The sequence below is a fragment of the Diaporthe amygdali genome (genome assembly GCF_026229845.1).
Source record: "Diaporthe amygdali strain CAA958 chromosome Unknown NODE_2_length_3802984_cov_64_841326, whole genome shotgun sequence".
NCBI classification, from domain to species: domain Eukaryota; kingdom Fungi; phylum Ascomycota; class Sordariomycetes; order Diaporthales; family Diaporthaceae; genus Diaporthe; species Diaporthe amygdali.
The window spans coordinates 1,747,300-1,772,050 of record NW_026517022.1 but is presented as its reverse complement, the minus strand read 5'-3'; the positions used below and the strand labels follow the sequence as shown (position 1 = coordinate 1,772,050).

General features: G+C 54.4%; 6 protein-coding genes across 6 annotated transcripts; 2 read left to right on the top strand and 4 right to left on the bottom strand.

Moving 5' to 3' along the window:
* Positions 1–210: 210 nt before the first annotated feature.
* On the top strand, positions 211–1,940 carry J7T55_011879 (uncharacterized protein; the record flags this gene model as incomplete). The annotated part of the gene is made up of 2 exons (XM_053136709.1): positions 211–776; positions 830–1,940. The coding sequence occupies 2 exons, from the start codon at positions 211–213 to the stop codon at positions 1,938–1,940; spliced, it is 1,677 nt and encodes a 558-aa protein (XP_052999684.1).
* An 894-nt stretch (positions 1,941–2,834) lies between these two features.
* J7T55_011878 (imp-specific 5nucleotidase 1) lies at positions 2,835–4,791 on the bottom strand (the record flags this gene model as incomplete). Its single annotated transcript, XM_053136708.1, has 5 exons — positions 2,835–2,883; positions 3,087–3,329; positions 3,428–4,394; positions 4,640–4,675; positions 4,767–4,791. 5 exons carry the CDS (start codon positions 4,789–4,791, stop codon positions 2,835–2,837), a joined length of 1,320 nt encoding a protein of 439 aa, XP_052999683.1.
* An 876-nt stretch (positions 4,792–5,667) lies between these two features.
* On the bottom strand, positions 5,668–9,534 carry J7T55_011877 (importin-beta domain-containing protein; the record flags this gene model as incomplete). Its single annotated transcript, XM_053136707.1, has 10 exons — positions 5,668–5,834; positions 5,886–5,978; positions 6,058–6,234; positions 6,290–6,332; positions 6,394–7,028; positions 7,082–8,265; positions 8,353–8,501; positions 8,575–9,041; positions 9,161–9,239; positions 9,445–9,534. 10 exons carry the CDS (start codon positions 9,532–9,534, stop codon positions 5,668–5,670), a joined length of 3,084 nt encoding a protein of 1,027 aa, XP_052999682.1.
* A 3,555-nt stretch (positions 9,535–13,089) lies between these two features.
* J7T55_011876 (transcription factor RfeG) lies at positions 13,090–15,258 on the bottom strand (the record flags this gene model as incomplete). The annotated part of the gene is made up of 5 exons (XM_053136706.1): positions 13,090–13,207; positions 13,359–13,559; positions 14,143–14,897; positions 14,960–15,022; positions 15,097–15,258. 5 exons carry the CDS (start codon positions 15,256–15,258, stop codon positions 13,090–13,092), a joined length of 1,299 nt encoding a protein of 432 aa, XP_052999681.1.
* A 3,393-nt stretch (positions 15,259–18,651) lies between these two features.
* On the bottom strand, positions 18,652–21,010 carry J7T55_011875 (DNA polymerase Eta; the record flags this gene model as incomplete). Its single annotated transcript, XM_053136705.1, has 5 exons — positions 18,652–19,259; positions 19,387–19,981; positions 20,162–20,353; positions 20,425–20,518; positions 20,601–21,010. The coding sequence occupies 5 exons, from the start codon at positions 21,008–21,010 to the stop codon at positions 18,652–18,654; spliced, it is 1,899 nt and encodes a 632-aa protein (XP_052999680.1).
* A 3,055-nt stretch (positions 21,011–24,065) lies between these two features.
* Positions 24,066–24,526, top strand: J7T55_011874 (uncharacterized protein; the record flags this gene model as incomplete). Its single annotated transcript, XM_053136704.1, has 3 exons — positions 24,066–24,127; positions 24,322–24,421; positions 24,479–24,526. 3 exons carry the CDS (start codon positions 24,066–24,068, stop codon positions 24,524–24,526), a joined length of 210 nt encoding a protein of 69 aa, XP_052999679.1.
* Positions 24,527–24,751: the final 225 nt, after the last annotated feature.

The window sequence follows — 24,751 nt, the reverse complement described above, 5'->3', positions numbered from 1 at the left end:
AATGACTTCTGCCCGAGAACCCGCCTTGATATTCGCATAGCATAGCACATCGTTTCCGTCCGCCTGCCGACTCCGTGAGATTGAGCAGTACTTCGTGCTTCGTTCGCATGGCCCACTTGTTGCCGTGAGAGCAACCACCCAATTGGCAACTCGCCAATACCCACCGCCAGTGGCATCGTGCCTTTCTGCCCTGCCCTGCCCTTGGCAACAATGACGCGCTTACCCGCCGACGACTCGTTCTTTCCCTCGCCTGCTCTTGACACCGACCAACTCCTGAGCTCCACGGCCGGTTCCCCCAGCGCTCACGCCCCGTCCTCGGTTATTTCACCTCTGAGTTTGCCCGGTGCTGTTCACTACTTCGACCAAGCGTCTCGCGCCTCCATCACAAGTCATCCGCAAGCAGGCGCAAATCACAAGTTTCCCCTGACCAACGGAGAAACTTGTGGGCCTCCTCAGGCGCAACCGCCCAGTTTTCTCTCGCCACATCTTACACCGATCCCGTCCCACGCCCAGTATCAAATCCAGTTCCAGCGCCACCCTCAGCAACGCGCAGCCAGCCTCTCGCCCACCAGGAGGTCTTTTGCCAGAGGGAACGGTGGAATGGACGGTCAACGCTCCTCGGATGTGGACTTGCCAGTTAGGGGTGCCCCGGGCGTTCCCGTACCGGTAAATACAATATCCGGAACTGGCTCTGGGCTCATAACCGTTCGGAGACCCGCGATACGGACGACATCTACGGAGAACTCGTATGGCGAATCGCAGTCATTGTCTCTGGAGTAAGCACTTTAATGTCAAATTCTTTGGGTCCCAGCAGCTAACATCGAACCAGGGCAAGAATGCGACTGGCTTGGGATGAGGAGAGGAGAGCGTTGCAAGCAAACCGTGATAGGGCAGAGGAAGTGTACAGAGACGCCATAGAAGCGTTGAGAAGTGAGCATGCTTCTGCGCAGTCTAAGTGGGAGGCCGAGAGGTACACCTTGCAAACTCAGATCACGCTGCTACAAAACCGACTCAGGAAATCCGAGGCGCGCTGGAATGAAGCGTCTATAAGAGGTGGCGGCTCAGACTCGAATTCCGTCTCATTCCAGGGCAGCTCAGCATCACAACTGAGCCCCACTGGACAGTCAGACTCCTTTCTCTCGCTACACCACGACACCAATTCTGCAGATCAGATAATTGCCATGGATCACGAAACGCCCTCAAAAGTAATTGACGTGCAGGAATATCACAAGGATTTGGAGGGCATCCACCTCAAAGTGAACGCCGTCAAAAAGGCGACTTTTACCGACACACCATCCAGCAACGGGTCTGGGTCCAAAACATCGAGCGGGGATGGTTCCCCGTCTCACACTCCCGAGGAACGGCGACAGTTGGCGAGAGAGCGTTCCGTTCGCGCCCTCAAGGCTGACCCGCACTCGAGACTCACAATCAATGCTGGGCACACTCCAACCGTGTCCATGTCTTTTGTTAGTACTGCTGCGACCAACACTGCCACCAGCAGCGGATCCAACACGCCAACACTGGTCAGTGGCGACGGGGCTATAAGCTCCGATGGCAACGATGGTAATGATGGTCGTGAGTCTAAAGAGCCCGCCGAGCCGGTCGGAACTGCCATCGACGATGAAGACCATGGCCCTGCTATCATGGAACCTTCAGATGAAGATCCGGAGCTCAAGGGCCCATTGACGCTCCGCAACATACCTGCGAAAGATGAAATCTTCCTTCGGAAACTTTCAGACAAGCTTGAGAAGGTCACTCATGGCGAGGACGCGACGCCGACCGTACTCAAAGATGCCGAGTGTGAAAAGGGCGAGCCCAGTGCTGCTGCTGCGGCAGGTGCAGCAGAAGCAGATGAAAGCGACTCCGAAGACGCTGAGCCGGAAATACCCCTCAAGCTTCGGACGACCTCAAACTTCGGCAGGCCTCTCGGCTCGCTATAAGATATGGCCACAACCTCCTTTGCTTCCTGTACATAATATAATCCCGTGACGACGATCCGCCCAGCGCGATCATTACAGTACCGTCCCCCATTTTCTTTGTCATCAGGAGCTAAGGAATGGAACTGAGGAGCGCCGCACCGGGTTGCTGTCGGCCACTCAAGACTGGAAGCCATTTCATTTGTTCGGGCAAGGAGAAAATAGAACCGGGTCTACGGCTGGGGATGAATCTGATTCTTGTCATGAGCGGACAACGAATATTCTGTGTTGCACGGGAGGATGGGACTCTACGATGGCAGTCTCACTGAGAATGGAGACACAGGGACTAGATACTTTGCACGGCTTTTTTGCACAATACCCCAGGTACAACACCAATGTTTTGCATAAATCATTTGTCTTCCGTCTCACCTGCTTGACGTCCAGAACTGAGCTGTGATGAGAGATTTATGCGAACATCTCGGCAATCGATGAAGAAGTGATTTGCCAGCTCAGCAGTCCACCATCCAGTCTCGATGGAGCCAGCCAAGCATACTGAGAGACTTGCCAACCCCATCTTGTTATCTTCAGCAGTCACGTCAACGAGTATGTCTCTCCCGATTTCAATGCTGGATGGAATTCTTATCAAATCTGCCCTCCATAAAACCATCATCACAATGCTAAAACCCGTGCGCCGTCCAATTCTCGCCGTAGAAAAAGTTCCACACACACCCATGCAGCCATGTCATACGTAGCGCCAACTCAAAAAAAAAAATCAAAAAAAAGCTGTCCGTCCCGTATCATTGCTCGCACATTCAGTCGCTGCATGCCACGCACATACACAAACAGTATTAGCTCGCAACCCACGCCCACCCTCGCACCCGCCCGTGCCTGTCACATGTCAATATGCACGCACGCAGCTCAGGTCAGCTTCTTGTACATTAGGTCGCCCAGCTCGTCCAGGAGGTCGCTGCGATCGATGGTTTTGTTAGCCAGTTACAAGGCACAGGCCAGAAAGGTGCATTGTCTCTCAAGGGATTCATCCCCAAGCAAAGGGGGTGGGTGGATGGGTGGATGGATGGGTGGGTGAGTGGGCAGATGCATGGGACAGGGGAGGGGGGGCCCTCATTCGGAGCGAATGTGGATCTTTTTGCGATAATGGTGATAACGTACACCGTCTCCTCTGGGCTGGCGATCCACGCCGTGGTGCCCACGCTGCGGGCGCGGAAGTCGTTGGCGCCCGCGCTGAGGAACTGGTCGCCCACGTGCAGCGTGTTCTCGGGCCCGAAGTGCAGCTTGCTGCTGCTGCTGCTGCTGCCGCTGCTGCCGTGCGACTGCTTCTCGAAGTACCTCTGGCACACGTTCACGCCCCAGGATTTGTCGCCGATGTCGACGAAGACGTCCCGGCCGCCATTGCTGGGAGTGTCTTGTCAGTAGGAATGTTCAGACATCGGCTAGTTGTATATGAGAGGAAGTAGAATAGGATGTAGATAGAAGATGGCCGAGACACTCACAAAGCACAGAAGGGCACCCTCTTGGCGCGGCCGGCAGAGCTGAGCTCGAGGATCTTCTGCGTGACGAGGACCGTCTCCTCGAGGGACTCGCGGGGGATGCGCACGCTGGGCGGGTCGGGGATGATGCCGACGGCGCGGTCCTTGCGCATGAGCACGGCGGGCAGGTTCATGGACTTGACGCACTCGCGCAGCGCGGCCTCGGCGTCGTCCAGCAGCGCGGCGATGTCGGCCTCGGACCACGCCGCCATCTCGGGCGTCAGCCACTCGGCCCGCGGCACCTGGCGCAGCAGGTGCGGCCCCGCCGACGCGTCGAACGCGAACAGGTAGTTGGCCTCGCCGCCCATGACCAGCAGGTTGGCCTTCTGTGCCGGCGACAGGTCCGCCGTCGCCGCCATCGCGTCCAGGAGCCCGTGCAGCCGCGCGTAGTACCGGTCGGCGGTCGTGTACCCGGCCGCCGTGACGATGCCGATGCGCACGTTGCGCCGCAGCAGGTCCAGCAGGCGCGGCACGATGGGGCTGGTGGGCTCGAGCGACTGGCCGTCGTCGTAGAGGGTCACGTCACCGTCGAAGGTGGCGAGCTGCAGCGAGCTGTAGGTGGTGACGGCCATGATCTGGGCCGAGTTGAGGATGAGGCGCACGTCGTTGAACGAGGGCGACACGAAGCGCCGGCTCGAGATGTAGCGCTTGCGGTCCTGGAACTTGAAGGCGGCCTCGAGCGGCAGCCGCGTGAAGAAGGTGCCGACCGTCGGCACCAGCAGCTTGAGCTTGGACGGCAGCGGCGAGCCCTCGTCCTGCAGGCTGATGTGGTCGTCTATCATGACCTCGACGTCGCGCATGATCTCGGCGTACCTCCGTGCCGACTCCTCGGCCATGTGCTCGAGGCTTGGGGCGTGGTCTCTGCCGAGGAACACGCCCTGGGGCTGCGAGTGAAGCACAAACGGCACTGCGAGGAGGCCCTTGATCCATTCTGTAGGGATGTCAGCGAGCCATCAATCTCACGGACTATGTATTCCTGAGCCATGTCTCTGTCTCCCCTGGACAGTGCCCTTCATCTGCTGGCGTGATCATCATGCTGCGGTGAGGGGGTGTGAGGGGGCCCCTGTTGGACATGAACCACGGGGAAACCACGGCAAGCGATGGTTTCGACAATAAAGATAGCCAGCCCTCCTGGGGGAGCATAGCAAGACTGACAAGAAGACACAACCTTCATACCTATCAGTTGGTCTCGCCTATGGGTCTTGAGAGCATCTGGAGAAGCGAGTCAGCCCAGCCGCCCGCGGGACTTCCCCCCTCCATCCCCCGCGCTTGTAAGCACGAGAAGACGAGCCAACAAACTCACATTCGACTCTGTATCGTGAAGTCATGATGATCGCCTTGCTTCCGTGTTCCACAACAAAAAGTAAGTATCCCGTGATTCGTTTACCCTGGATTGTGTCGTCTCTCAGCGCCTACAACAAAGGGAGGGAAAGCGCAACGCTGTCCCACGTTTGACGTAAACGCTTGGGCCATCTGATCCCAGGCGTCTCGGCGGTGTTCGGCGTACTCCTTGAATGAATGCCTCCATCCTCGGATGCCAATCTAAGGCAGTGAAATCACTGCCAACACCCAACAACTAGACTATCAGACTACCCACCAGGTACCTAGGCTTGCTCACCGACATGCTAACCTCCCAGGTAGCCAACAGCAACGGCCATCCACACTACCACGGCTGTAATTCTCACGACCATCTTGGACTCTGGTTAGGTAAAGTTGATGATGTTTGCACGCTCTAATGTCTTCTTGTTTGTCTCATCCTCTTTTTCCAGACATGCCATTTGGGGGGTTAGGTTGGGGGAAATATTCTCATAGAATAAAAAAAAATCACAACGGATACGGCCAGAGACGAGCCAAACGTCACAAGCTTCCCACACAGTCCCTCTTTATAACCTGACTCGACAGGCCACAGCCCAGCCACAACAATCAAACCCAAGGTGCTCCCTTCGCCTCATATTTTTTGGTCCCCAAGCTCTTTTAATACTTGTTTGGTATCATTCGATGCAAGCCCCAACCGCACGTCTCTGATCTCGTTGCTGCGTGCTCCCTCGGCCACGACCTCGGGGCTGACTTGGTACCTGACCTCCCCTGATCACTGGGGCGCGCGTCCACATCACCATTCAAGAGTGACCGTGATTTGCCCCTTGGACGTGACCATACGCGGGCTTCCGCAAGATAGTTCTTGTCTTACCGGCACTGGTACAGAACTAGCTGGCGCCGCCGTTGGCTCCTGCTGCGAGCTGCTGGGCTTGTTGTTGTGCAGCAACTGAATTTGCCTCGGCCTGTTGTACCACGGACTGGATCACAGCTTGTTCTTCCGCCGATAGGTGAGAGGACAGGCCGGTGTAGAATTGTGGTTGTTCTTGTTGCAACCCTAGGCAAACATTTTAGACTAGTCAAGACAGTGGGCAAAGTGACAACTTACTCATTAAGCATGAGCTGAAAATTTGGTACGGCTCGAGCTTATCCAGAGGAGACTCGAGCAGTACACTGTGCTCGCCCAGTTCATCGTCAGAATCTTGTTCCTCGAGATGACCGAATTTCTGTGCCTGTCATGCTGTTAGCTAACAATCGAGCATCGCCGTCACGGGGAAGACTTGCCTCCTCGTTAAGGAACTCCAGGTATGCCGTGCTCTCGTCCTTGGCATCTGTGGGCTCCTCCTCTTGCTCATCTTCTGCTGCCCACGCGGCCTCATCATCTCCCCACTCTTCCTCGTCGTCGTACGCATAGTTCGCATCAAGGCCGTAGTCATCCTTCATAGCGTCCTCACGATCTGCAGCAATGTTAGTGATCCACGTCAATTTTTCGTCAGGGTAGAGACAACTTACTTTTCAGCGCAGATGGAAGCGTTTTGAACAACGAGGTGACACCCTTGCAAAAAGTCAGTAAACATTATTAGGCAGTGTCTTGGACCGTGACTGAATTGACATACCTGAAGCAATCGAGGCCATCCGACCGCGACACTTGGTGGCACTTGGTCGGGATTCAGACCCAGAAGGGCCACAATGGCGACAATACAGAGTTTCTTGTCGTGGACCCGGTGGAACGACTCCATACTACCAAACCACAAGCTGAAGAACTTGTTCGTCCAGCCTTTTGTCTCGAGGACCTGGAGTGTCAAGATCGGGTTGTAGTAGATGGCATTGATGATGATTTCCATCAAGTGGATCTTGTACGACTTGATCTTGACCTCCTCGGTCGTCAGCACTCCCATGGCCATGTTTATGAAACCATTGACACAGTTGTCGATGTGGCCAGGCAGGCTCAGCATCATGGCCTCGGCCAGTTTGCAAGCACAAATTCTGTCGATGCCGCCGACCTTGGGATCGTTGAACATGTCTGAAACCATCGAGTACAAAGCCTCCACATACTCGGGCTTTTGGATGAGTTGCGGTACACCAAACTGCACAAAATTGTCCAGAGCAGGAAGCATGTCCTCAAGGTACAGTTCAGCTCCCGCCTTGAAAGTTCGGTGGATGAGCTCGAAGGCCTGCCACATGGTGGGTGAGATGGCCTTGGCGGCGAAGGTACAGCTGTCAATGATCTCAAACACCTCGTTGTACAGATCTAGTATGCATTAGCATGGCACATAATCGTTGGATTCGAGGTGGTATACATACCGTAGAGCTTGTTGTCTAGTGTAATTTGAATCACCGGCATGAGCACTGCCTCGATGTGCAGCAGGACGTCGGGCGTACTCTCGAGGGTGAGGATTAGGGTTCCTATAGTCTGCAAAACACCCAAGGCTGTAATGCTCTTGTCGTCAAGGAAGTCGCCGTACTCATCGTCGTCTCGCGAGTTGTTCCTCTCAAGGAGTTCGTTGACAATTCGGAGGTAAGTGTCACGTAGTTGCTCACTGAGGGCAACGGCGAAGGGCGTCAGCTCAGTGGCGAAGACTTCAACGAAATCCTCCATGACGTTAGCCAGAGCATCGATGTCAGCCTCATTTGCCAATTTCAGAAGCTGTTGCATGATCGTGGGAATCGCCGTCTGCATGCTAGTGCGGATGATGTCGTGCCGAATCAGAGGTTGAAGCGCGAGTGCCGCCGTGACACGGACTGGAAGGGCTGGATCGGCCATGCAGTCCAAGATATTACGGTAGATGGTGAGTAGATGGTTCTGGTCCTTGAAGTCGAGTTGCTCGAACTTCTCGATAGTGTCACATGCCCGGGCGCGGAGGTACCCCTGACTGCTGGTGAAGTCTGGGAAGACGTATCGGACGAGGAAGTATTCGACCTGGTCGGCGATCGGTGACTTTTTGCCGAGAATGACGGGTGCGAGCGTTCCTATCATGCGCAAGGCGCCCTCCTTGGAAATGTGGTCCTTCTTATCATCCGGCGCAGATTCGTAGGTGCTCACAACATTGTTGATGAATTGCAGCAGCTCAAAGGTCTGCTTACGGCGGTTCTTGGTCAGTGTCACCAGGAAGTTGGTCGCAGAGACGTCTGGAGCTGAGACTTCCTCGTAGAAGTTCAGTTTTCGATGGAGATACTCCTCGGGCTCGTCCTCAAACTTCTCTATATCCTCCTGAGACAGGCAGAGCACCGGGAAGATGAAGTGGGTGACGAGATTGGTGAGGTGAGGCCGCAGGTGTGCCCACATCTCCTTGGGCCGTACGCATTCGTCCATAAAGACAATCGTGTACGACAAACAAGGCCTGCTCAACCAAGACGTTTTCGACACCCACTTTTCGATCTCCTGGAGGTAATGTTTGAGGACTTCGGGTGCGATGTTGGTGGAAAAGAAGTTGGCAAAGGCCATTTGATCCCCCTCGTTCTTGGTAATTGCTTGTGGGTTGCCGTGCCTATTGCGCAGTTAGCTTGCGGTATGAAACATCAGGAGTCAATAATCTTGCCTTATATATAGCCTGTTAAGGTTGAAATATGCCCACTTCTTTGCCTTCCACCAGTGATGCCGTTCGCGCTCGAGGGGCTCTTCTGACATTGCGATAGCGGGGGCGGTCTTGGAGACTGTTTGCAGAAAGACGGTGCACCAGCCTATCGTGTTCTGTTGCTGGCGAAGGAAGGCAGATAGATCGAGCTGTATCAAGGCATAAGAGTCAGCTGCCTGCCATGACTACTCACAACAGAATGCAGGGAGGCACTTTACTAACCCATGTCGCGTGCTTGTAAGCTTTCAAAGCAATGTGGAGCATCTCCCCGGCCTCTTCGCTCTCCTGTCCTACGAGCTCGGTGGAAATGGCTAGCAGCCTGGGAAAACTGGCCTCGATAATCTTGTCGAAGTGCGTCCTGTTCTCTCCATCGCCGGCCTTGAAGCGGTAGGCACGGCAGATGGCCAGCAGACATTGCAGACCGGCGAGGACTGACAGCGGATCGTTTGTGTTCAGTAGTTGGATGGTAAAGTCCATAAAAGTAGGCCATTTCTCGGGGAAGTCCCAGTGTAGGATTCTTTGCAGGATGGGGATGAGCTGTTGTCGGATGAGGCCTTGTGACGAGGCCAGGATGGGCAGTAACCGGTCGCGGACTCTCGACTTTTCATCTTCGGCTATGGGATGCTCGTTGGGGAAATGGTCTGTCCCTGCCCAGGCTCGGTTGACGCGGTTCTTGATGTAAATGACGGCTGCAGGACGCGTGAGTTAACAGGGCTTGGTAGGGGAAGGCAGCTCTTGGAGCGCGGGGGGTTCCTGGGGCTGAGCCATGAGGTTCGAGGAGAGCTGGCTGGCCAGAGATGGCACGTACTGGAAAGGCGGTAATTTGTGTCCTGCTCAGACTGCAAGATGTCGAGGAGAGCATCGAGAAACCCATTGTGTTCCTCTGCCTGCAAGCCACGGGTGGAATCAGCATGGGACGCGTCCATAGGGTCATAATAGACATGGACAGTCAGGGCAAGGCGGGAGATGGAGCGGCGCCATGGCCTGGGTGGCCACGGTGTCGAGCCTGGGGCCAGAGGGCGAGGGCGAGGGCGAGGGCGAGGATCGTGGGCAGCAAGGAGCACGGCATGTGCGGCGGAGTGGGCGTCGTACCTGTTTGAGTTGCAACTCGGCCCTCCTGCGAATGTCGGCATCGGCGTCGAGGGTTGCTATTATGCAACTTCTAATGGCGGAGGCATCCATCTTGGCGTCAAGATGCGGGCCTGTACATACAGAGCGGTGGTGGGTTGTTTGCCTCGAGGCAGAAGAGGGAAGGGAGGGATTGTGTTGATGCGTGTGTCGTCCGTCTGCTCTGCTCTGCTCTGCGGCCTGCGGTGCGGTGCGGTGCGGTGCGGTGCGGTGCGGTGCAGTGCGGTGGGTGAATAACGCCGCTTATCGAGGGTGGCACCTAACAAAATCTTTTGGCGGGCAGAAAAGGCAGGCCAGAGCAGGGCAGGGCCGCAGCGGGGCAGCGGAAACCAATTGCAGTACGGATCCAGGGGTCCTAGCGATCTGTGACAGCACAGTCGAGGCTGAGTGTCCGACGTGGGGTTGTCTCTTTTTTTTTAACCCTCAATATTTGCTTTGCTGCATACATTCCTCTCTCTCACCAGATCAAGGCCAAACCGCACGAGGCTACCATTCGTCCTATTCCAGCTGTTACAGACGGTTGGATGCAGCTTTGTTTGCACCGTAGAGTCGAGGCAGAGCCCGATCCAGAGCCTGAGGACTGGACGTGAAAAGCTCCACCTCCTACCGAGTCTAGACGGCCGGTTTCTTCAGGCACCAAGCATGGAGGGTAGGGTAGGACTTGAAGAGGCTGAACCTCCTGGGCAGCCAGCCGGCAAGTTTGTGGTGGCACCAGCTCGCTCAGCTAGCTCTGCAGGGCCATTACATCCATCCTACTACTTGTGTGACCTTGCCCTGCTACTTGGTGAACCACAAGGAGGGTGCCCATAACAACGACAACTTCCATCCATCCTGCCAAAGCACATCGAATTGATGGATCAAAAACGTGACCAAGCAGGTCATGACAGGGGCTTATAAAATGTTTGGTCAGAATCCTCCCAAGTGCACCCAAGCGTAACCCAACGCATAGAAGGCTGCTGGGTTCCACCGAAAACAACCAATCCAGCCTGTCTGATTCGTCAAACACTTATAGGCACTTGGTTGGTTGCCAAGGGCAGGGCATGGCAGGGCAGCAAGGTCGCAGGAAACCTGAGAACGGGCTAATTACATGTAGATCAATCAGTCTGCTTCTTGGTCGATCTAATGTGGCAGAACCCTCACTCTCTCCTCTGAAAAGCACAAAAGGGGCAACCGCCTGAAATGATAAATACTACCTACATATCACATACACCGTTAAGACAACGCCGCCACACCTTCAAAATCGCTACACGTCATTACGGAGCCCCCTGTGGCTTATTTACTTCCTTCTCCAAAAGTTATACCACTAAAACGTATTCCACAGGAGTTTATGCCACAGGAGGTTATGCTACTGGAGGTTATCCCTTGCGGCAAAGTATCCTACCAGAGAATATCTTAGAGTCAGTTGCCCTCGAGAGATCACTTTCTTATTCTATAACCCCTCCCCCTTTCCCCCCTACTTAGTCTACCTAAACATTGCGGCCGCGAAGCAGACACCCGAGCTTAAGCTCGTAACACAAAAAAGATATATATCCTTTACTTACTTCGCATTACGTGGCATATTACTGAGGGTTCCTGTTCAAACTGTTTCACAGCTTCCTCCGGATTAATGCGTAGTCTGCGCGCGGCCCCTTCTGGACTGCCAATCGGGGCCCTTGGCGGGACACAGCTCCATGACCGGCAGCTGACAAAAAAAACACTGGATGAAGGCCGGTCTCAGCACTACGCTGGCCACCGGTTCAGGCCGGAGGAACGCTGCTTTTGCGGACTACCGCTCTTCCCTGTCTGTGATGATCTTGAATAAAAATAACTGCTTGCTCAGGGGTCACTGTACATCATTGCCGCCTTTCGTCCGGGTCTACACTCGTGGTCACATGTGCACCCATCTCATGTGCACTCATCTGGTAGAGCAGCCTCGCAGCCAGGCACGGCCGGCCGCTGCGCCGGGAAACTGAAGTGTTTATACAAAAATAAAACCACCAGCAGGGGGAGAGAGTTGAAGTGATAGCTGCCATGAGTATGAAAACCCTGTCGTGCTTAATTCCACCGAGGTCATCCCCCCGGGACATAGCTACGTTTTATGCAACAGGCACTAATTCTGGGCAGAAAGCTGAGAACAAAATCTTGACAGTCAGCAGTACAATCCTTGGTAGTATCATCATAGATTAGGGCAACGGGTCGGGCACAAATCTGGCAGGTCGTGATATGCACGGCGATGCTTTTTTTCTAGATGTTGGGGAGTACCTCTCCGCGCTCTTCGCAGCATACTGGTGAGGAATGACGCAGTGGCCCGGGCGGACTACTGAACAGTTGCCAAGTCGTTGTAAAATATCACATTAATAAAGCAATCACGTTGCGCCATCAGAGATATACATATTATAAGTGCCTTCAAAAGTCATCATTACCAGAACGTGCCATCCTCGTTAAGCTCGTACAGTCGCCATCCTGCCAAGTCATTCCCAAACAAGCGGCAAGCACATGTCTAACGCTCTCCAGACCCATTTTTAGCCTTTCCACCTCCCCGGCCCCATACCCCAGGTTAACACCAAAGCGCCTTACAGTCAAACCCGCAAGCCCAACCTTCCGCGACGGGAAGCCTTCATGTCATCATTGCAACCGTCCCGAGAACGTTTGACGTAATAACAGCCAGTGCTTTCGATCCTATCCCAAGTAATGCGAGTGGAAGACCCTGCCTGCTACTTGTCCATTGATCCCTGGATAAGGGAGAGCTGAAGAGTCCTGGGTTAGCGATCCGTCCGTCGAATCCATACCACTTCCACAATTTCAAGTCACTACAAGACACTGGTTTCAAGAGGAGCCATGTCCAGAGCCGTCCGGAGTCAAAGAGGTAAAACACGAGAAAAAACATACGCGTTTGGCTGACCAAGTCAGGGCACGGAATATGACTTGGCCGGGTTCCATTGTTCCACTGGCTTATCCTGAGGGGCATCCGTGAATTGCTGTGATCGAAGACTTGGTGGCCAAGAATATTCCCTCTCAAAGGTATCCCACGATGGAGTGTTGCAATAGGCTTGCACAAGAAAAAGAAATTCAAGGTCCCGGCAATTCGCGCGTTGCAAGGCCCTGTGCCTGCTTCTGGTAGAGTGCGACTGTTCCAGTCTGTAGCAGTAGCCAAAGCAAACATTTCCGAGGGACGGAGAACCGTTTTGAGTACTTGGATCAGATCATCGATCTGTCAATGTCGCACAAGAAAGTGGGAATATGGAATCCCAAGCAGCAGGAAAAGGAAAGTCCTGCGTGGCTTTGATGGTCCGGATCGGGGTCTCAGCGAGACGACCGAGGTCCTTATATCTTACCACCAATAAGCGGAGACAGACGTCTCCATAGTAAATTTCGTGTGTGACCTTGCCAGGAAGGATGAGGTTTCTAGTCTGTTTAGACTAGAGGGACCTCGATGGAATGATCCCAAAGATCGGTGTCCTTGAATAGAGAATGTCCTGTGCTCCATCGCAATCTGAACCAGATGCGGCTTTCCTGTGGGAATCATCCTAGAGAGGAATGTCTCGAGTCCATCTTCCAAGGGCTTTGCTGGGCACTTTGAGGCATCCAGCGCTGTTGATCCAAGGTAGGTCCTGGAGACGGCTTGTCTCATCAACAGTACGGTCCGCAGTGATGACCATGGTGATCCGATCCGGCATTATCCAAAGGGGATCCAGTCCATGGCGAGTAGTCCTGGAATGACCTGGGCTTGAATGAGTCCAAGACGAGTCTGCGGTCAGTCAGTTGCAGTCGAGTATCAACAGGACTCCGAGCGGAAAGATCCGAACTGATTGATTCGAAAGTTTGGTGTTTCTCTTGTGTGGAGACTGAGCTGTATTTACAAACGCCAACCCACCTTGCTGTCCGGATGCTGACCTTACCGTTGTATCATGGGCGAAGGAACAGTAGCCGACCTCGACACATAAAACTCCTTCTGGGGCGGAGATGCATCATAATTGATGAGCATTAGACACTGCTTCCAGTTCCGTGATGGTCGGATCCGGACAGCAAAGTGCAGTGTGGTCCCAGTTGGGAAGCCGTCGAGGCTCAACAGTGAGCCTCTTTCCCCAGAGGACCCGGTCCTGGAAGAAAGCAACGCAACGGCAAAAGCATTGGGCCGCGTAAATTCACATAAATCATCAACACCGAGTATCATTCGCCCAGCGGGGATGCAAACTGTCGGAATCATCCAGAGCTATGCAAGCGAAAATCCACGTCCAGGGGGGTAAAGTCCGGGAATAGATCCGAAGGAACCAGAGCGCCTTGCCAGAAAGTAAAAATACCGCCCAGGTTGAACAAATCCAGTCGATTGGTCAAGGCGCACAAACTCAGGAGATCGGGATGTCCACGGGAAGCCTCGTCAACCCTGGGATAGATCGCGAGCAGATTCGACCCGCAGCGCGGGTGCCATTTCCAGGTAGAAAGAAAAGCATGCAAACTCCAATTCAAGCAGGGACCGCGTCATCAAACATCACTCACACGAGATTCCTGTTTCCGGTGCGGCGAACCGTCATCAAAGTGAATCTTTAACGGCGACGATGTCTGTCGTCGCGGTCCCGTTCGCGGTCGCTGCGGCGTGAATGTGATGTTCCACTATGTCCCGTTTGAGCCTGTGTACTGGAAGACGCAACTGGACGGGAAGGAGGGGGGGTCTGATTATCGTACTGGGGCTGGGATTCATACTGGCGGTCGTACAGTGGAGCTTGGCTGACGGAAGAGCCCATGATTTCGGCCTGGCTGGTGGATCCATATGGCTGGCGGCCAGCAAAAGCATCCACGGGTTGGGCAGGGTATGAGCCTTGGACCTGGGGGGAAGCGTAGTATGCCTGGCTTTGACCTGCATAGGCAGGAGTCGGAGCATAGGCGCGACCACTAGAAGCGTCTACCATCCTGCTGCTGTCCTGGTAAGGATCCTGTGATGTTCGCGCCTCAAAGCGCACAGGGGCATAGTAAGGCTGCTGGTCCTGCACATTTGTGGGATGGTTGGAGTAAGACTGGCCGTAGACCGAAGCGGATCCAGCGGCTGCCGGAGTAGCAAACCTGTTATCCTGTGCCTGGGGAGGGTACGCGGGCTGTTGGTACTGTGCACCATATCCTGATTGCCTGTTGTCCTGGTGGTAGGGCTGGGATCCGGTGCTGGCGCTGTATCCTGGGGCATCGCTTCCTGGGTATCTAGGCACGCTTTCATAAGAATCACGGCTTGGACCACTTGGGTAAGGCACTCCGGAGGTATCATACTGAGAGAGACCTGCACCACTGAAACGATTCTGTGAATCGCTGTACCTCGCTGGTGGAGAGTTAGACTTTGAACTTCTCATGAAGAATGCAGACGAATCGTGCGAGGTCATTGTACCTCCAGAATGATTCCGCCTCTCCTGTTCCCACCGAGCCGAGTCGGCCTTGAGGTCGGCGATCATAGCCTGCGAAAACGACAACACTTAGTATGGTTCGGTGTGGTTGAATCTAGCGGAGAGGCACGTACCGATGTCAAATTCCTGTAGGCTGTAACAAAGTAGCCTTGTATTACTCGGCCCGTCTTCTTGTCCTGCCGCAGATGTGGTATTAGCACGACTGTCGACTGTCGACGAGCAAGTGTGGTCTCGCGCGGGTTATTCATACTTCGTAGGTGCCGGGCCGAACGAGGGCGTCGTTGCCGAGGTAGCGACAGATGTCGGCGGTGATCACCTCACGGTCTATGCCGTCGCGAGGGATGAAATACTCATTCTGGCGGTTCGAAGCATTCGACGGCGTGCCAGAGCCGTGGTCTCTTCTTGAAGACATCGTGGCTTGATGTGCGGGGAGGGGAGAAGATCAAGTGCAAGGTATGTTCCAAGCAGCTATGGGAGTAACAAGGGAAGGGGAGGAGATGTGAGTTAGTCTGGAAGGGGGAGACAAGTCCTCAAAAGAGTTACTGGGAGGCGGGAGAGAAGAGAAGAGAGGCACGCAAGACAGAGAAGTTGGCAACGGAGGCGAGGCGAAACGGTTGAAAAGGTGATGATGGAGGGGAAAGACTGGGGGGAGACGTGGGAAGAAAAGGACCAGGACCCAGACCAGGACCCAGACCCAGACCCAGAAGGCCCAGGACCAAGAGACCAAGAGACGGGAAAGAGCTGGCTGGAGCAGCAAGGCAAAGAGTTGGGGGGTGGGGCCCGCGACTTCCCAGGGCCAGCAGAATTCGGGGGGAAGGGATTGGGTACATGGTGCTCCCGTCCTGGTTGGCAGCTTGGCTGGGTACCTGATTGTACCGGGTGCCAGCTTGTACACGACACTCCAACAGTTGCACAAGGCGTACAGTACCTCTGAGGGGGCCCCAGGTGGTGACTCGCCGTTGGCTGGGAGTCCCGTGGCTGGGCCGCAGCCTGACTGACGGGAGACCTCCCTGCCCGCTCGCCTGCCTGGCCAGGTCGCATGTCACTGTGCGCCTTCGACATGTACCTAAGCGGCGCCGAACAGGGGTTTCCCAGGCAGGTAAGGCAGGCAGAGCCCACAGACTTCGCGCGGCTTTCTGTGGGAACAATAGGAGCTGTACAGTAAGGAGAAATGCCTTTCGTTTCTCTCTGGCCGGCGAAATGGTTTCCGTTTCGAGCCCACTTGTCACCGTGTGGTACCGTGTGTGCAAACGCTGAGATGTCTCGATAGGGACGCCGATGGACAGCAGCCCTGGCGAGCGAAGCTGATCAGAGAATCGACCCGGCTAACCTGCCCAGCACACCAGATAGGTCATTGCATAACTTGGCAGGCCGTCAGCGCACATGAGTTGGCGTCAGACTTGCTTCGTGGGATCCGGAGTCCTGGACACGGAGTGAACATGTGCCTGCAAAGGTAACCTTGGAAAGAAGGAGGGGAGGGGAGCGGCCAGGCGACAGCCCATCCATCCACCCCGTGTGTGGTCAGGTAGATAGAGCAGAAACCAATCCAATGGCCTGGCTCTGTCTGCACCACGGCACGTCCCAGTCCAGCGCAAGCAGGCAGGCAGGAAGACGTTGGGATGATTGGCGGCGATCTGCACTTGCGTGGACAGCCTTGGTTGGCTCGCAACTCTGATCCATGTTACCGCGTGAGGTGTCCCTAGCGCTGTAACGGCGACATTGGACGTAGCATGGGCTGACACAGCCAGGCCGGCCTGGACCAGGACCTAAGCAAGCCAGAAACCAGCGCCAGAGTGACAACAATGCTGCGATGCAGCGATGGTGGTCGTGGAAGGAAGACTATCACATACCGGCAGTAGTAATTTGTCTAGCTGTGGTATCCCCAATGAGCGGTGACGCCTGGCAGCGCTCGGCAGCGGAGAAGATCTGTGTGCGTTCCGGGCACGACTGTGTCGGACACAGCGGACGGGCACACGGGTCACGGCCAGCATCCAGCCAAAGCTGGATCCGGCCGGCCAGCACGATGCATGTTCCCTCCCTATCTGAGGAGACACGAGCGGAGCAATCGTCTGGTCTATCTTGGCAATGAGTGCATTTCCTGACTAGCGATGATTGTGACTGGAGACCGTCGCTGTCGTCGATAATGCGCAACAACGGGGCTGTCGTGTGAGAGAGGGACAGACGTTGGATCGTAAAAAGCGGTTTCGTGAAGCTCGGGCCGTATCAGCCATTGCTGCCCTACCTATGTCATTCCAAACCTTGTTCGGTGATCATTTCTGGTTCTTCATCTTTTGTCCGCTGCTTGGCGCCGGCAGCCCTAACAGTTCGGCTGGCCGGCAGCAGCCCCTCGGTAGGCGAACCTGGTCTTAACAAAACCCTAATAACCCAGAGCGCGGCAGTGACCTCTTCTATATTTATTGCAATGGGGTGCGGTTCTAGCACTCCGGCGCCTCACATCAGTCGAGCGCTCCACGGTCCGAGCCAGGCTCTCCATGTGTGTTTTTGCCTTGCTTTCCCTCCCTCTTCGGGGCAGCCTCAGCAGCAAAGCCCGCGTTGGTACCCGAGGGACATGGCTCTTCCCAGTGGCGAGGCCTTCAGATCCGCCTCCTCAACTGTGTTCGCGCCTCAGGCAGGAGATTGCACTTCGTGTCCTTGAACACAGCCCGGGAGCATCCAGCGCTCTCTTGGACATTCGTGTCCTCTTTGAGAGCCCGTCGTGTTCCAGGGCTGGAGGTCTGTCGGCTTGTCCTCGAACGACCCTGGAACTGAAAGTGTTTGTGAGCCGTCATCCCAACTCTTGTGCCCGTGCCCACAAAGGAGGCTACAGACCATTGGGTCGGGTTCACGAGGTTGCCATCCCCAGTGTGGCCACTTAAAAAGTGGGAATCTGCGGCGACCGTCCTTTGGGTATCAATGCCCCATGCCGTTGTGCCTAACGAAGCCTGCAAACAGGGGTGGGGCCTAAGCAGTTGGGGGCGGCTGAGGCCAATCAACCTCACGTTGCCTCGGTCACCCAAATGGATGGCCTGATGATGAAGACTATGTATTCCGTACCTGACCCAGCTGTCACTTTCCGAGCCCCGTACGGCAGTTACGCTCATCGGTACTATTCGAGAGGTACATTTCAGTGCACAGGTCGTGATACTAGTGCTGGCATAGCAATAAGTAGTCGATGACGAGTAAGCACGGCACGACAATCAGGCCCCATAAGTTCTCAGTGTATGTTATTGCTAGCCGCTCGGCTGATTCTCCTTCGTGAGTTAACGGCCACAACATGGCCGATCGTCAAGCTGGTTTTGAACCTCGAGTCGTTCCAGACAGGGGAAGCATGGATAGGACCAAACCCTCCATGAGTTTCCCAGGAGGCACCGGCTCCAGCCCCGGCGGCTGGCTCATTCTGGTCAGATGCGGTCCTTGTGCTCCGACATCATCATGGGACATGCGGCTAGCTCTCTTAATCAGTGCTGATCATTATACAGTAGACGAGTGTCTTGTCTAAGCCGTGTGGACATATCTTCACACGTCGTCGAATGTTGCTCGGCAGTCGCCTGTTGATGATCATGCTGCGTTGTGATGCCCGGGCTGGCGCTACGGGCCTGGGCGGCACCGCGTTCGAAGTCTTAGGAGCAGTCAACTGAGGCAGTTGCCGCCTTATCTCTCCACATATTGAAATGAGCTTCGGGGATGTCAGGGTATCCCAAGACGCCTGTGTCCGGTGCTCAGCCAAGTGCGGTTCAGTGTGATTCTGCTCGAGGTGCCATTTTGGAGTAACGTGGGTGAGACTCGGAAGACAAGATGTAGTGTGTCATCCAAATTTCAATTTGCTCTGTCCGACCTCCATCTTCTTTCGTTTCGTGGGCCGTTTCGCTGATGCAGCTGTGCCTTTGTTATCTCCCTTGCTTGAAGGGTGCCCAACAAATGTGTGGCTGCCACGTTCCTCCTCTTGGAGGTCCCTAGCGAGGTGCTCGTCTTGGTGGCATTGTAATTGTTCAGAATCCTCGAAGCTCATGCTGCAGCGATGGCATAGGTAGGATATCGGTTCCTGCAGTTGACTGTCACTACTGGCTTCTCTTTGTGCAACCAAATCTGCAGGTTCCCATCCCAATATCGAATTTCCGATGTGCCTGTGAGATGTTCCACCACCGCTCTGTAGGCCAGTGGCTGGATTCAGAGGACCCTTCTCATCATCGTGATTTTCGATCGATGTCGGTTTCGAAAAGAATCTATGGATTCCCTCTTTCTCCAGTTTTTTATGTTTCTCCAGCGGCTTGGAAGGCAGTGCCTCGGTTGAACCTTCTCGCGATATTCTCTTCAGAGACTGTGCCTCCTCGCCCTTCACTAAGAATGCTCCGATGCCCATGTTGCCGCTTATGCCTTCATCGAAGCCGCCGACACTAAGGGAAAGGTTTGAACCTAGGTCACATGTCAGCTCTTGTCTCATCCACGGCACGGATGGAGAGACACGATGCGCGGCATGGTTAGTATTTGGTGGGACGAGTTTCTCTTCGCTTGGAACACATCTGGTCACGCAAGTGCTTACATGGCCATACTTTGCCCTCAAGGACAATTTGGTTAAGGAGGTTTGTGGCGAGGTCAAGCAGCAACTCCTTGTCGATTGGCCTCCCCTGAGGAATGGGGCCCTGCCTTGACCGTGTCTGGCCACCATGCCGGTGATGGAGATTGATCGTCCGAGGACGTCGCTTGTTTTCAATAACGCCTTCCTCGACTAATCGAGAGAAGATATCGCTCACGAAGATTCTAAGCCACTTCACCGCCGAGTCCACACTGTTGATACTGGGGCGAAACGACTTCGCTGACAGCATTGATTTGATCTGAACACGCGAGTTGACTTCACTGTTGTCGATACCTCTGATCGTATTGTGAACCCAAGTCCCCGTATCATCTCCAAGCTTGGACTTGAGCTGCTCTACAGGCACCAGTAATAGATCGCTGACGGACTCGGTGCCGAAAGTCTGAGCAATTTGGTCGCCCAGCTTGCCTCCCAGGTTCCGGATCTTGGTGAACTTAAAGCCCGACAGGAATTGCCGGGTAGCTCGATGCCGTATCACGGTCTGTCCATTAGGCTTCTTGTGACCGGAGCCCAATTTACTGAGCATCTTGTTGCTTGCGACACCCTGTTTCATATCGTATGAGCCTTGAGTACGGGGAATACCAGCCTGACTCTGCTTGATTCGACACATCAAATCGAGGCGGGAGGGGGAGGGGGTACGAACAGCGGAACACGTGTACTTGAGTTGGGCACGAATGGTTGCTCGGACATCACGAACAATCTCTGAACCTATTAAAAGAGCAACATCGTTCCAATCGGGATCATCGGTTTCCGTTTCCGTGTCGTCAAGGTCAACCAGCGCGTCTGCTTTCCAATCCAGCGCTGTTACTGGCGGCATGGGCAATCTTTCAGTTGGGTCATCGTAGGGAGGCGGGTTCCTGAGCTCAGGAAAGCGTTCCAGAAGAGTTGCATGCACTTGGGCCGAGAGGTCGATAAACTGCTGCGTGTCAGCTCCGAAGTGATACAGAGATGCTGGCGGACGAGGAACGCAGTCCCAGGAGTGCTTACCACCTCGTCTATAGAAGCTTTCTCAACCTTCTGAAGGTTTGCCGGGAGTGATTCTTTGATCAAAGCTAGAATCTTCCTCGACTGCAAACGATATCTAGATCCGATACAAATTAGGTACTCGTTGGGCCAAACGACGACTACCAAGAGGAAGATCGAACAATTGCAAGGGCACTCACGGGTCCAAGGAGACTTTGTCAGTACTCATGACATGGTCATCACGGTACGCCCAGTTTTCTTCCCCCTCCCTCCAAGTTGCCACGTGCTGGCAGATCAGATTATCACACATCTCTTTGGCTTGGTTGATGTCGGTGAATCTTCCGACGCCGCGATCGCGGGCAGGGTAGTTGACGGCAATAAGGCCTTGCCATTGCTGGACAGCAAGAGGCTGGTCATCAGGGAGATCAAGCCGACGCATCTCACACTGGGCATAAAAGGCGTCAAGATCGATATGGGCCACAACTCTCAGAGGACATGATGTTGGATACGAGGCCAGTGTGTTGAGGTGGCGATACGTGAACTGAGACCTTGTTCGCCCAGGAGCTCCGGCCGGGGAAGACTCCCGGAAGCTTCTTGGGGACGAGGACATTCTGTTGATAGATGCATTGAGGAGAGAATGCCAGGAGCTCAAGGCATGGTTGGTCAGATGCGGTTTTGCCAGAAGTTGTCTGTCGGTTGGCCGCGGCGGCGGCGTCGCGACGAATATCAGGCGCGTCAAGCATTGGCCGCTAGCACGGCGCCTCGCATCAAGGGGACCCTGCTCCCATCCTTAACAGAAATATGTGACAATTGAATACGCCTCTGTTAGTGTGACGGCGCCGTCGTTGAGAGTCACCAGACGAACAAATGGAATCCAGTTCCTCCCAAGATCATTCCATTCCCAGTCTATCATCTTTGACGGATCTCAGATCTACCTCAAGCCAAATCTTGGCATCCATCAATCATTCTACCTATGCGAATCGTGAGCCAAGCAACAACCAAGCTCTAGCTGGCTCTAAGCAACCATCCTCCACCGAGAAGCATACTGAGGAACCCCTAAAAAGCAGGTAGATAGCTACATCGCTCATTCGATTATCTTCAAAGCCTACACTTCATACAGCTATGACTTGAAATCCTCAGGCTCTCCTGTTCGGAAGTCCACATCTAAATTATAGTCAGTTGGAGTATGTGCTGGCCACATGATCGCTAGACGAGGATGTTGTGCAGCAGTTCCTGCAAGCGTGCGCCACAGACGTATGTGTGCAGGTCGTTGCTCATCAGTTAGCATTCACCAACACGCATGAAAACCGGTAACCCTTTTCGAGGATCTCAACGACTAGTCATCTGGACACGGAAACGCAGCCACTCCGTGTCATTCATGTCAGCGCCAAAGGACCGCCATGTAAGAGCTTGACGATCGAGGAATGCCTCAAGTGGGGAAATAGACCATAACCCCCCGTTGCTCATGCCGCGCGATATCCGTGCGAGTGCTGCTCCGTATGCCGTGCTCGAGTTCGGGGAGCGTTCGAGACCGGCTGTGATACGACCCTGTCTCGCCTCTCTTCCCGGATGCCCATCACACCACCTTGCAGTCGCATCACATTGCGCGCGGGAAGCGACCTAATCTGGCGTCAAGTTGCATTGCTTTGGAGGCTGTTGTTTGACGTGGCACGCAGCCTTCAGTCTCCTTTGAGAAGTGGCGGCACCGATCCTTTTCTAAATAGGTATTCGCATGTGGCCAAGATATTACGGGACTGTTCCAACTGGAAGGCTAGATATTCCAGACTTGTCCGTCTGCTTCGGGCCCATCAGAGCCGAGACAATGGTCGATAGCTCGAAGCGCCCATTCAGTGTCCAGTGAGACATGGCGTTGAATGGCCAACAGACGTATTCTGAGCCTCCAGCGGAGTGTTGGCAACAACAGACTGAGGATTCCCCGCATCTCTGGGAAAATAGCAGGTATATCGTGATACTCCCCCTTGGAAGTCCGTTCTTCTTCTCCTTCGTAGACAGGGCGTCATCGTTGGTCTGGCCTTGACTCTTTGTCTTTCCTCTTTCTTTGATGCATATGAGTCGGAGACTGTGGCTTAGAAGATAGTCCGCTCCTTCATATCCGCGTCGGTACCTACTTTGATGGTCTCGACTCGTACTCGAAAAACTATCACGAGCCCCCAACGTTGAGAATACAGCTGCCGCCCCAGACGGATGGGCACAAGGCACAGCAAGCCTTCTTCAGGTACATCCTATTGCGTAAATGCCTCATATCTCATCATACCCTTAGTCTATCCTCTGATGGCCTCTGCTAATTCTGAACAGCGTAATTGACTAGGAGCCTCGCCTATTCCTCTTACATTGCGTCCAATCGCTAGATGTCTGAGTATCGTGGCATCAGGGTCGATCAAGCCGCGATATGCTAGGCTACCACTGTTACTACGACTCATGAAAAGATCGGCCGCTTCCCCCGACAGGCCGTGTGCATGTAGTGTCATGCAAATGTGTAAGCTTGGAGTGTTGGCGTCATATGCTATGGCAAGGCTCTGTGTACCCGGCTTCTCAGGTGTTCTCATCTGCCGGTAAGAGACCTGTCGAATTGCTTTGTCCCTGCCGCTCGGTATTGTCCGTCTCGTCTCGCCTCCCTAGAAGGATGTTGTTGCGTCTAAGACGGGCACCGGAAGGGCGCGTCGAAGCTTACTAGCCCGCAATTTTGAGGGCATTGGACGAAAGTGCATGTTCAGGTAGCCGGCAACACATGAGACACAAGTTCATACTTCCCACAGCGATGGATCAGGATACTTCAGGTTACAATGGCGCCTACACATCCTATCACGTCGTCGACCAAGCGTTGTGTACCCAGATGGACATCAACAGGAAGCCCGACAGCAGTGCCTGAAAAGTCACCGTGCATGTCCGTACGCCTTTGTCGAACCATTCAGGCTGTGAACTGGAGTCGCCAGTTTACGGATTAAGGACTCGCGTGCCGAGCGTTGCCCGAACAATCCCATTTCCTTTGCCATTGCGAAGTCTGCTGAGCACCGCAGCACAAGAAGCCCCCCCATGCATGGTAAGCACACTCTTGTCCTCCTCCCCCGACTGACATCGCACGAGTAGTAGAAGCACCTATCAGGCTCTGAAGAGAATAGATATCGCTATAGTCTCGATGCAGGGCGGCGCCGCCGGCTCGGTGTTGAACACCCCCTGATTCCTTCCCGGCCTTCATTTTCCACCCACCCAACCAAGTTCTTTGGTCCAATATTCTGTTTCGAAGCAATCCTTCCACGCCTTCTCCGAACGCCTGACCATGATGATCCAAGCCGCTTCGCAGTGTCCGGGGCCACGACAGCCTCTTGGGGTCACACACCGTCCGGAGCACACAGCGCAACCGTGAGGCAACGTCGCATGCTGCTCACGGATGTGAATCCTATCTGGGCCTTGTGGGGGTTGGTTTGCCCGAAGCTTCGACAATACTGACGTCTCTGAATCGTCGAAACGCGGAAGATCATCTCGCTTGTGCCATGGGGCTCCCCTGCTCAGGGCATCATGGTGGTTCTCAGCGCGGAAGGATGATCGTGTCTGCGATCCTGTGCTGAGGCCATACCGACATTGTATCTTACGCGTGAGAGTGACCCGCGGCCGAAAGTATAAAGTGGAGCGATATCACCAGCACCATGGAATCGATGGATAGCGATCAACACCTGGCAAACTTCACATCAAGACAACCCATCCACGAGTGCCAATATCAGACACATCCGTCCAGTATCTCATCCGCCGCATAAACGCTACATTGGGCTCCTCTCCAGTCTTTTTTACCGAGCAACCTTTTTACCAAGCAACCGTTTATTGAATCTAAATATCAGACTCATGTTCGTTCCCAGACAGATGATACTGCGCCAGCACTGGCGAAGACTGACAAGATCTCACTAGGGCCGCCTACAAGCCTCAGTTCAACGGGAACTGGTACTGCTGCGTGTGCAAGTCGAACAACGGCGGAATGCTTCGGAATCCGAATAGCGCAAATAGCGAGGTCTGTGAAGAAGCTAGCTGCTCGCACAAGAGGTGTAGCTGCTGTGAGAAGGCATAGGCCATTGGCCCCAGATGTGACTCGGAGATGACCGAGCATGAGCAGTGACGGAGGTCAAAACTAAGGACAAGGGTGGAGGGAGTGTATGTATGCTGTGGCTAGTGATGCTTCCCAAGTGAGACCGTTGGGGGCCGTTGTGATAGTGCCAAATTCAAACAGATTTCCGCACCCTCTTGTCGTCCTTCCGAATCAGTTAAGAGCCTCGGCTGGAAGCAAGGGACTTCTGTCCCTCGGATCGACAGATTCGGGCCTTTTCACGGCATCGCTCACAGA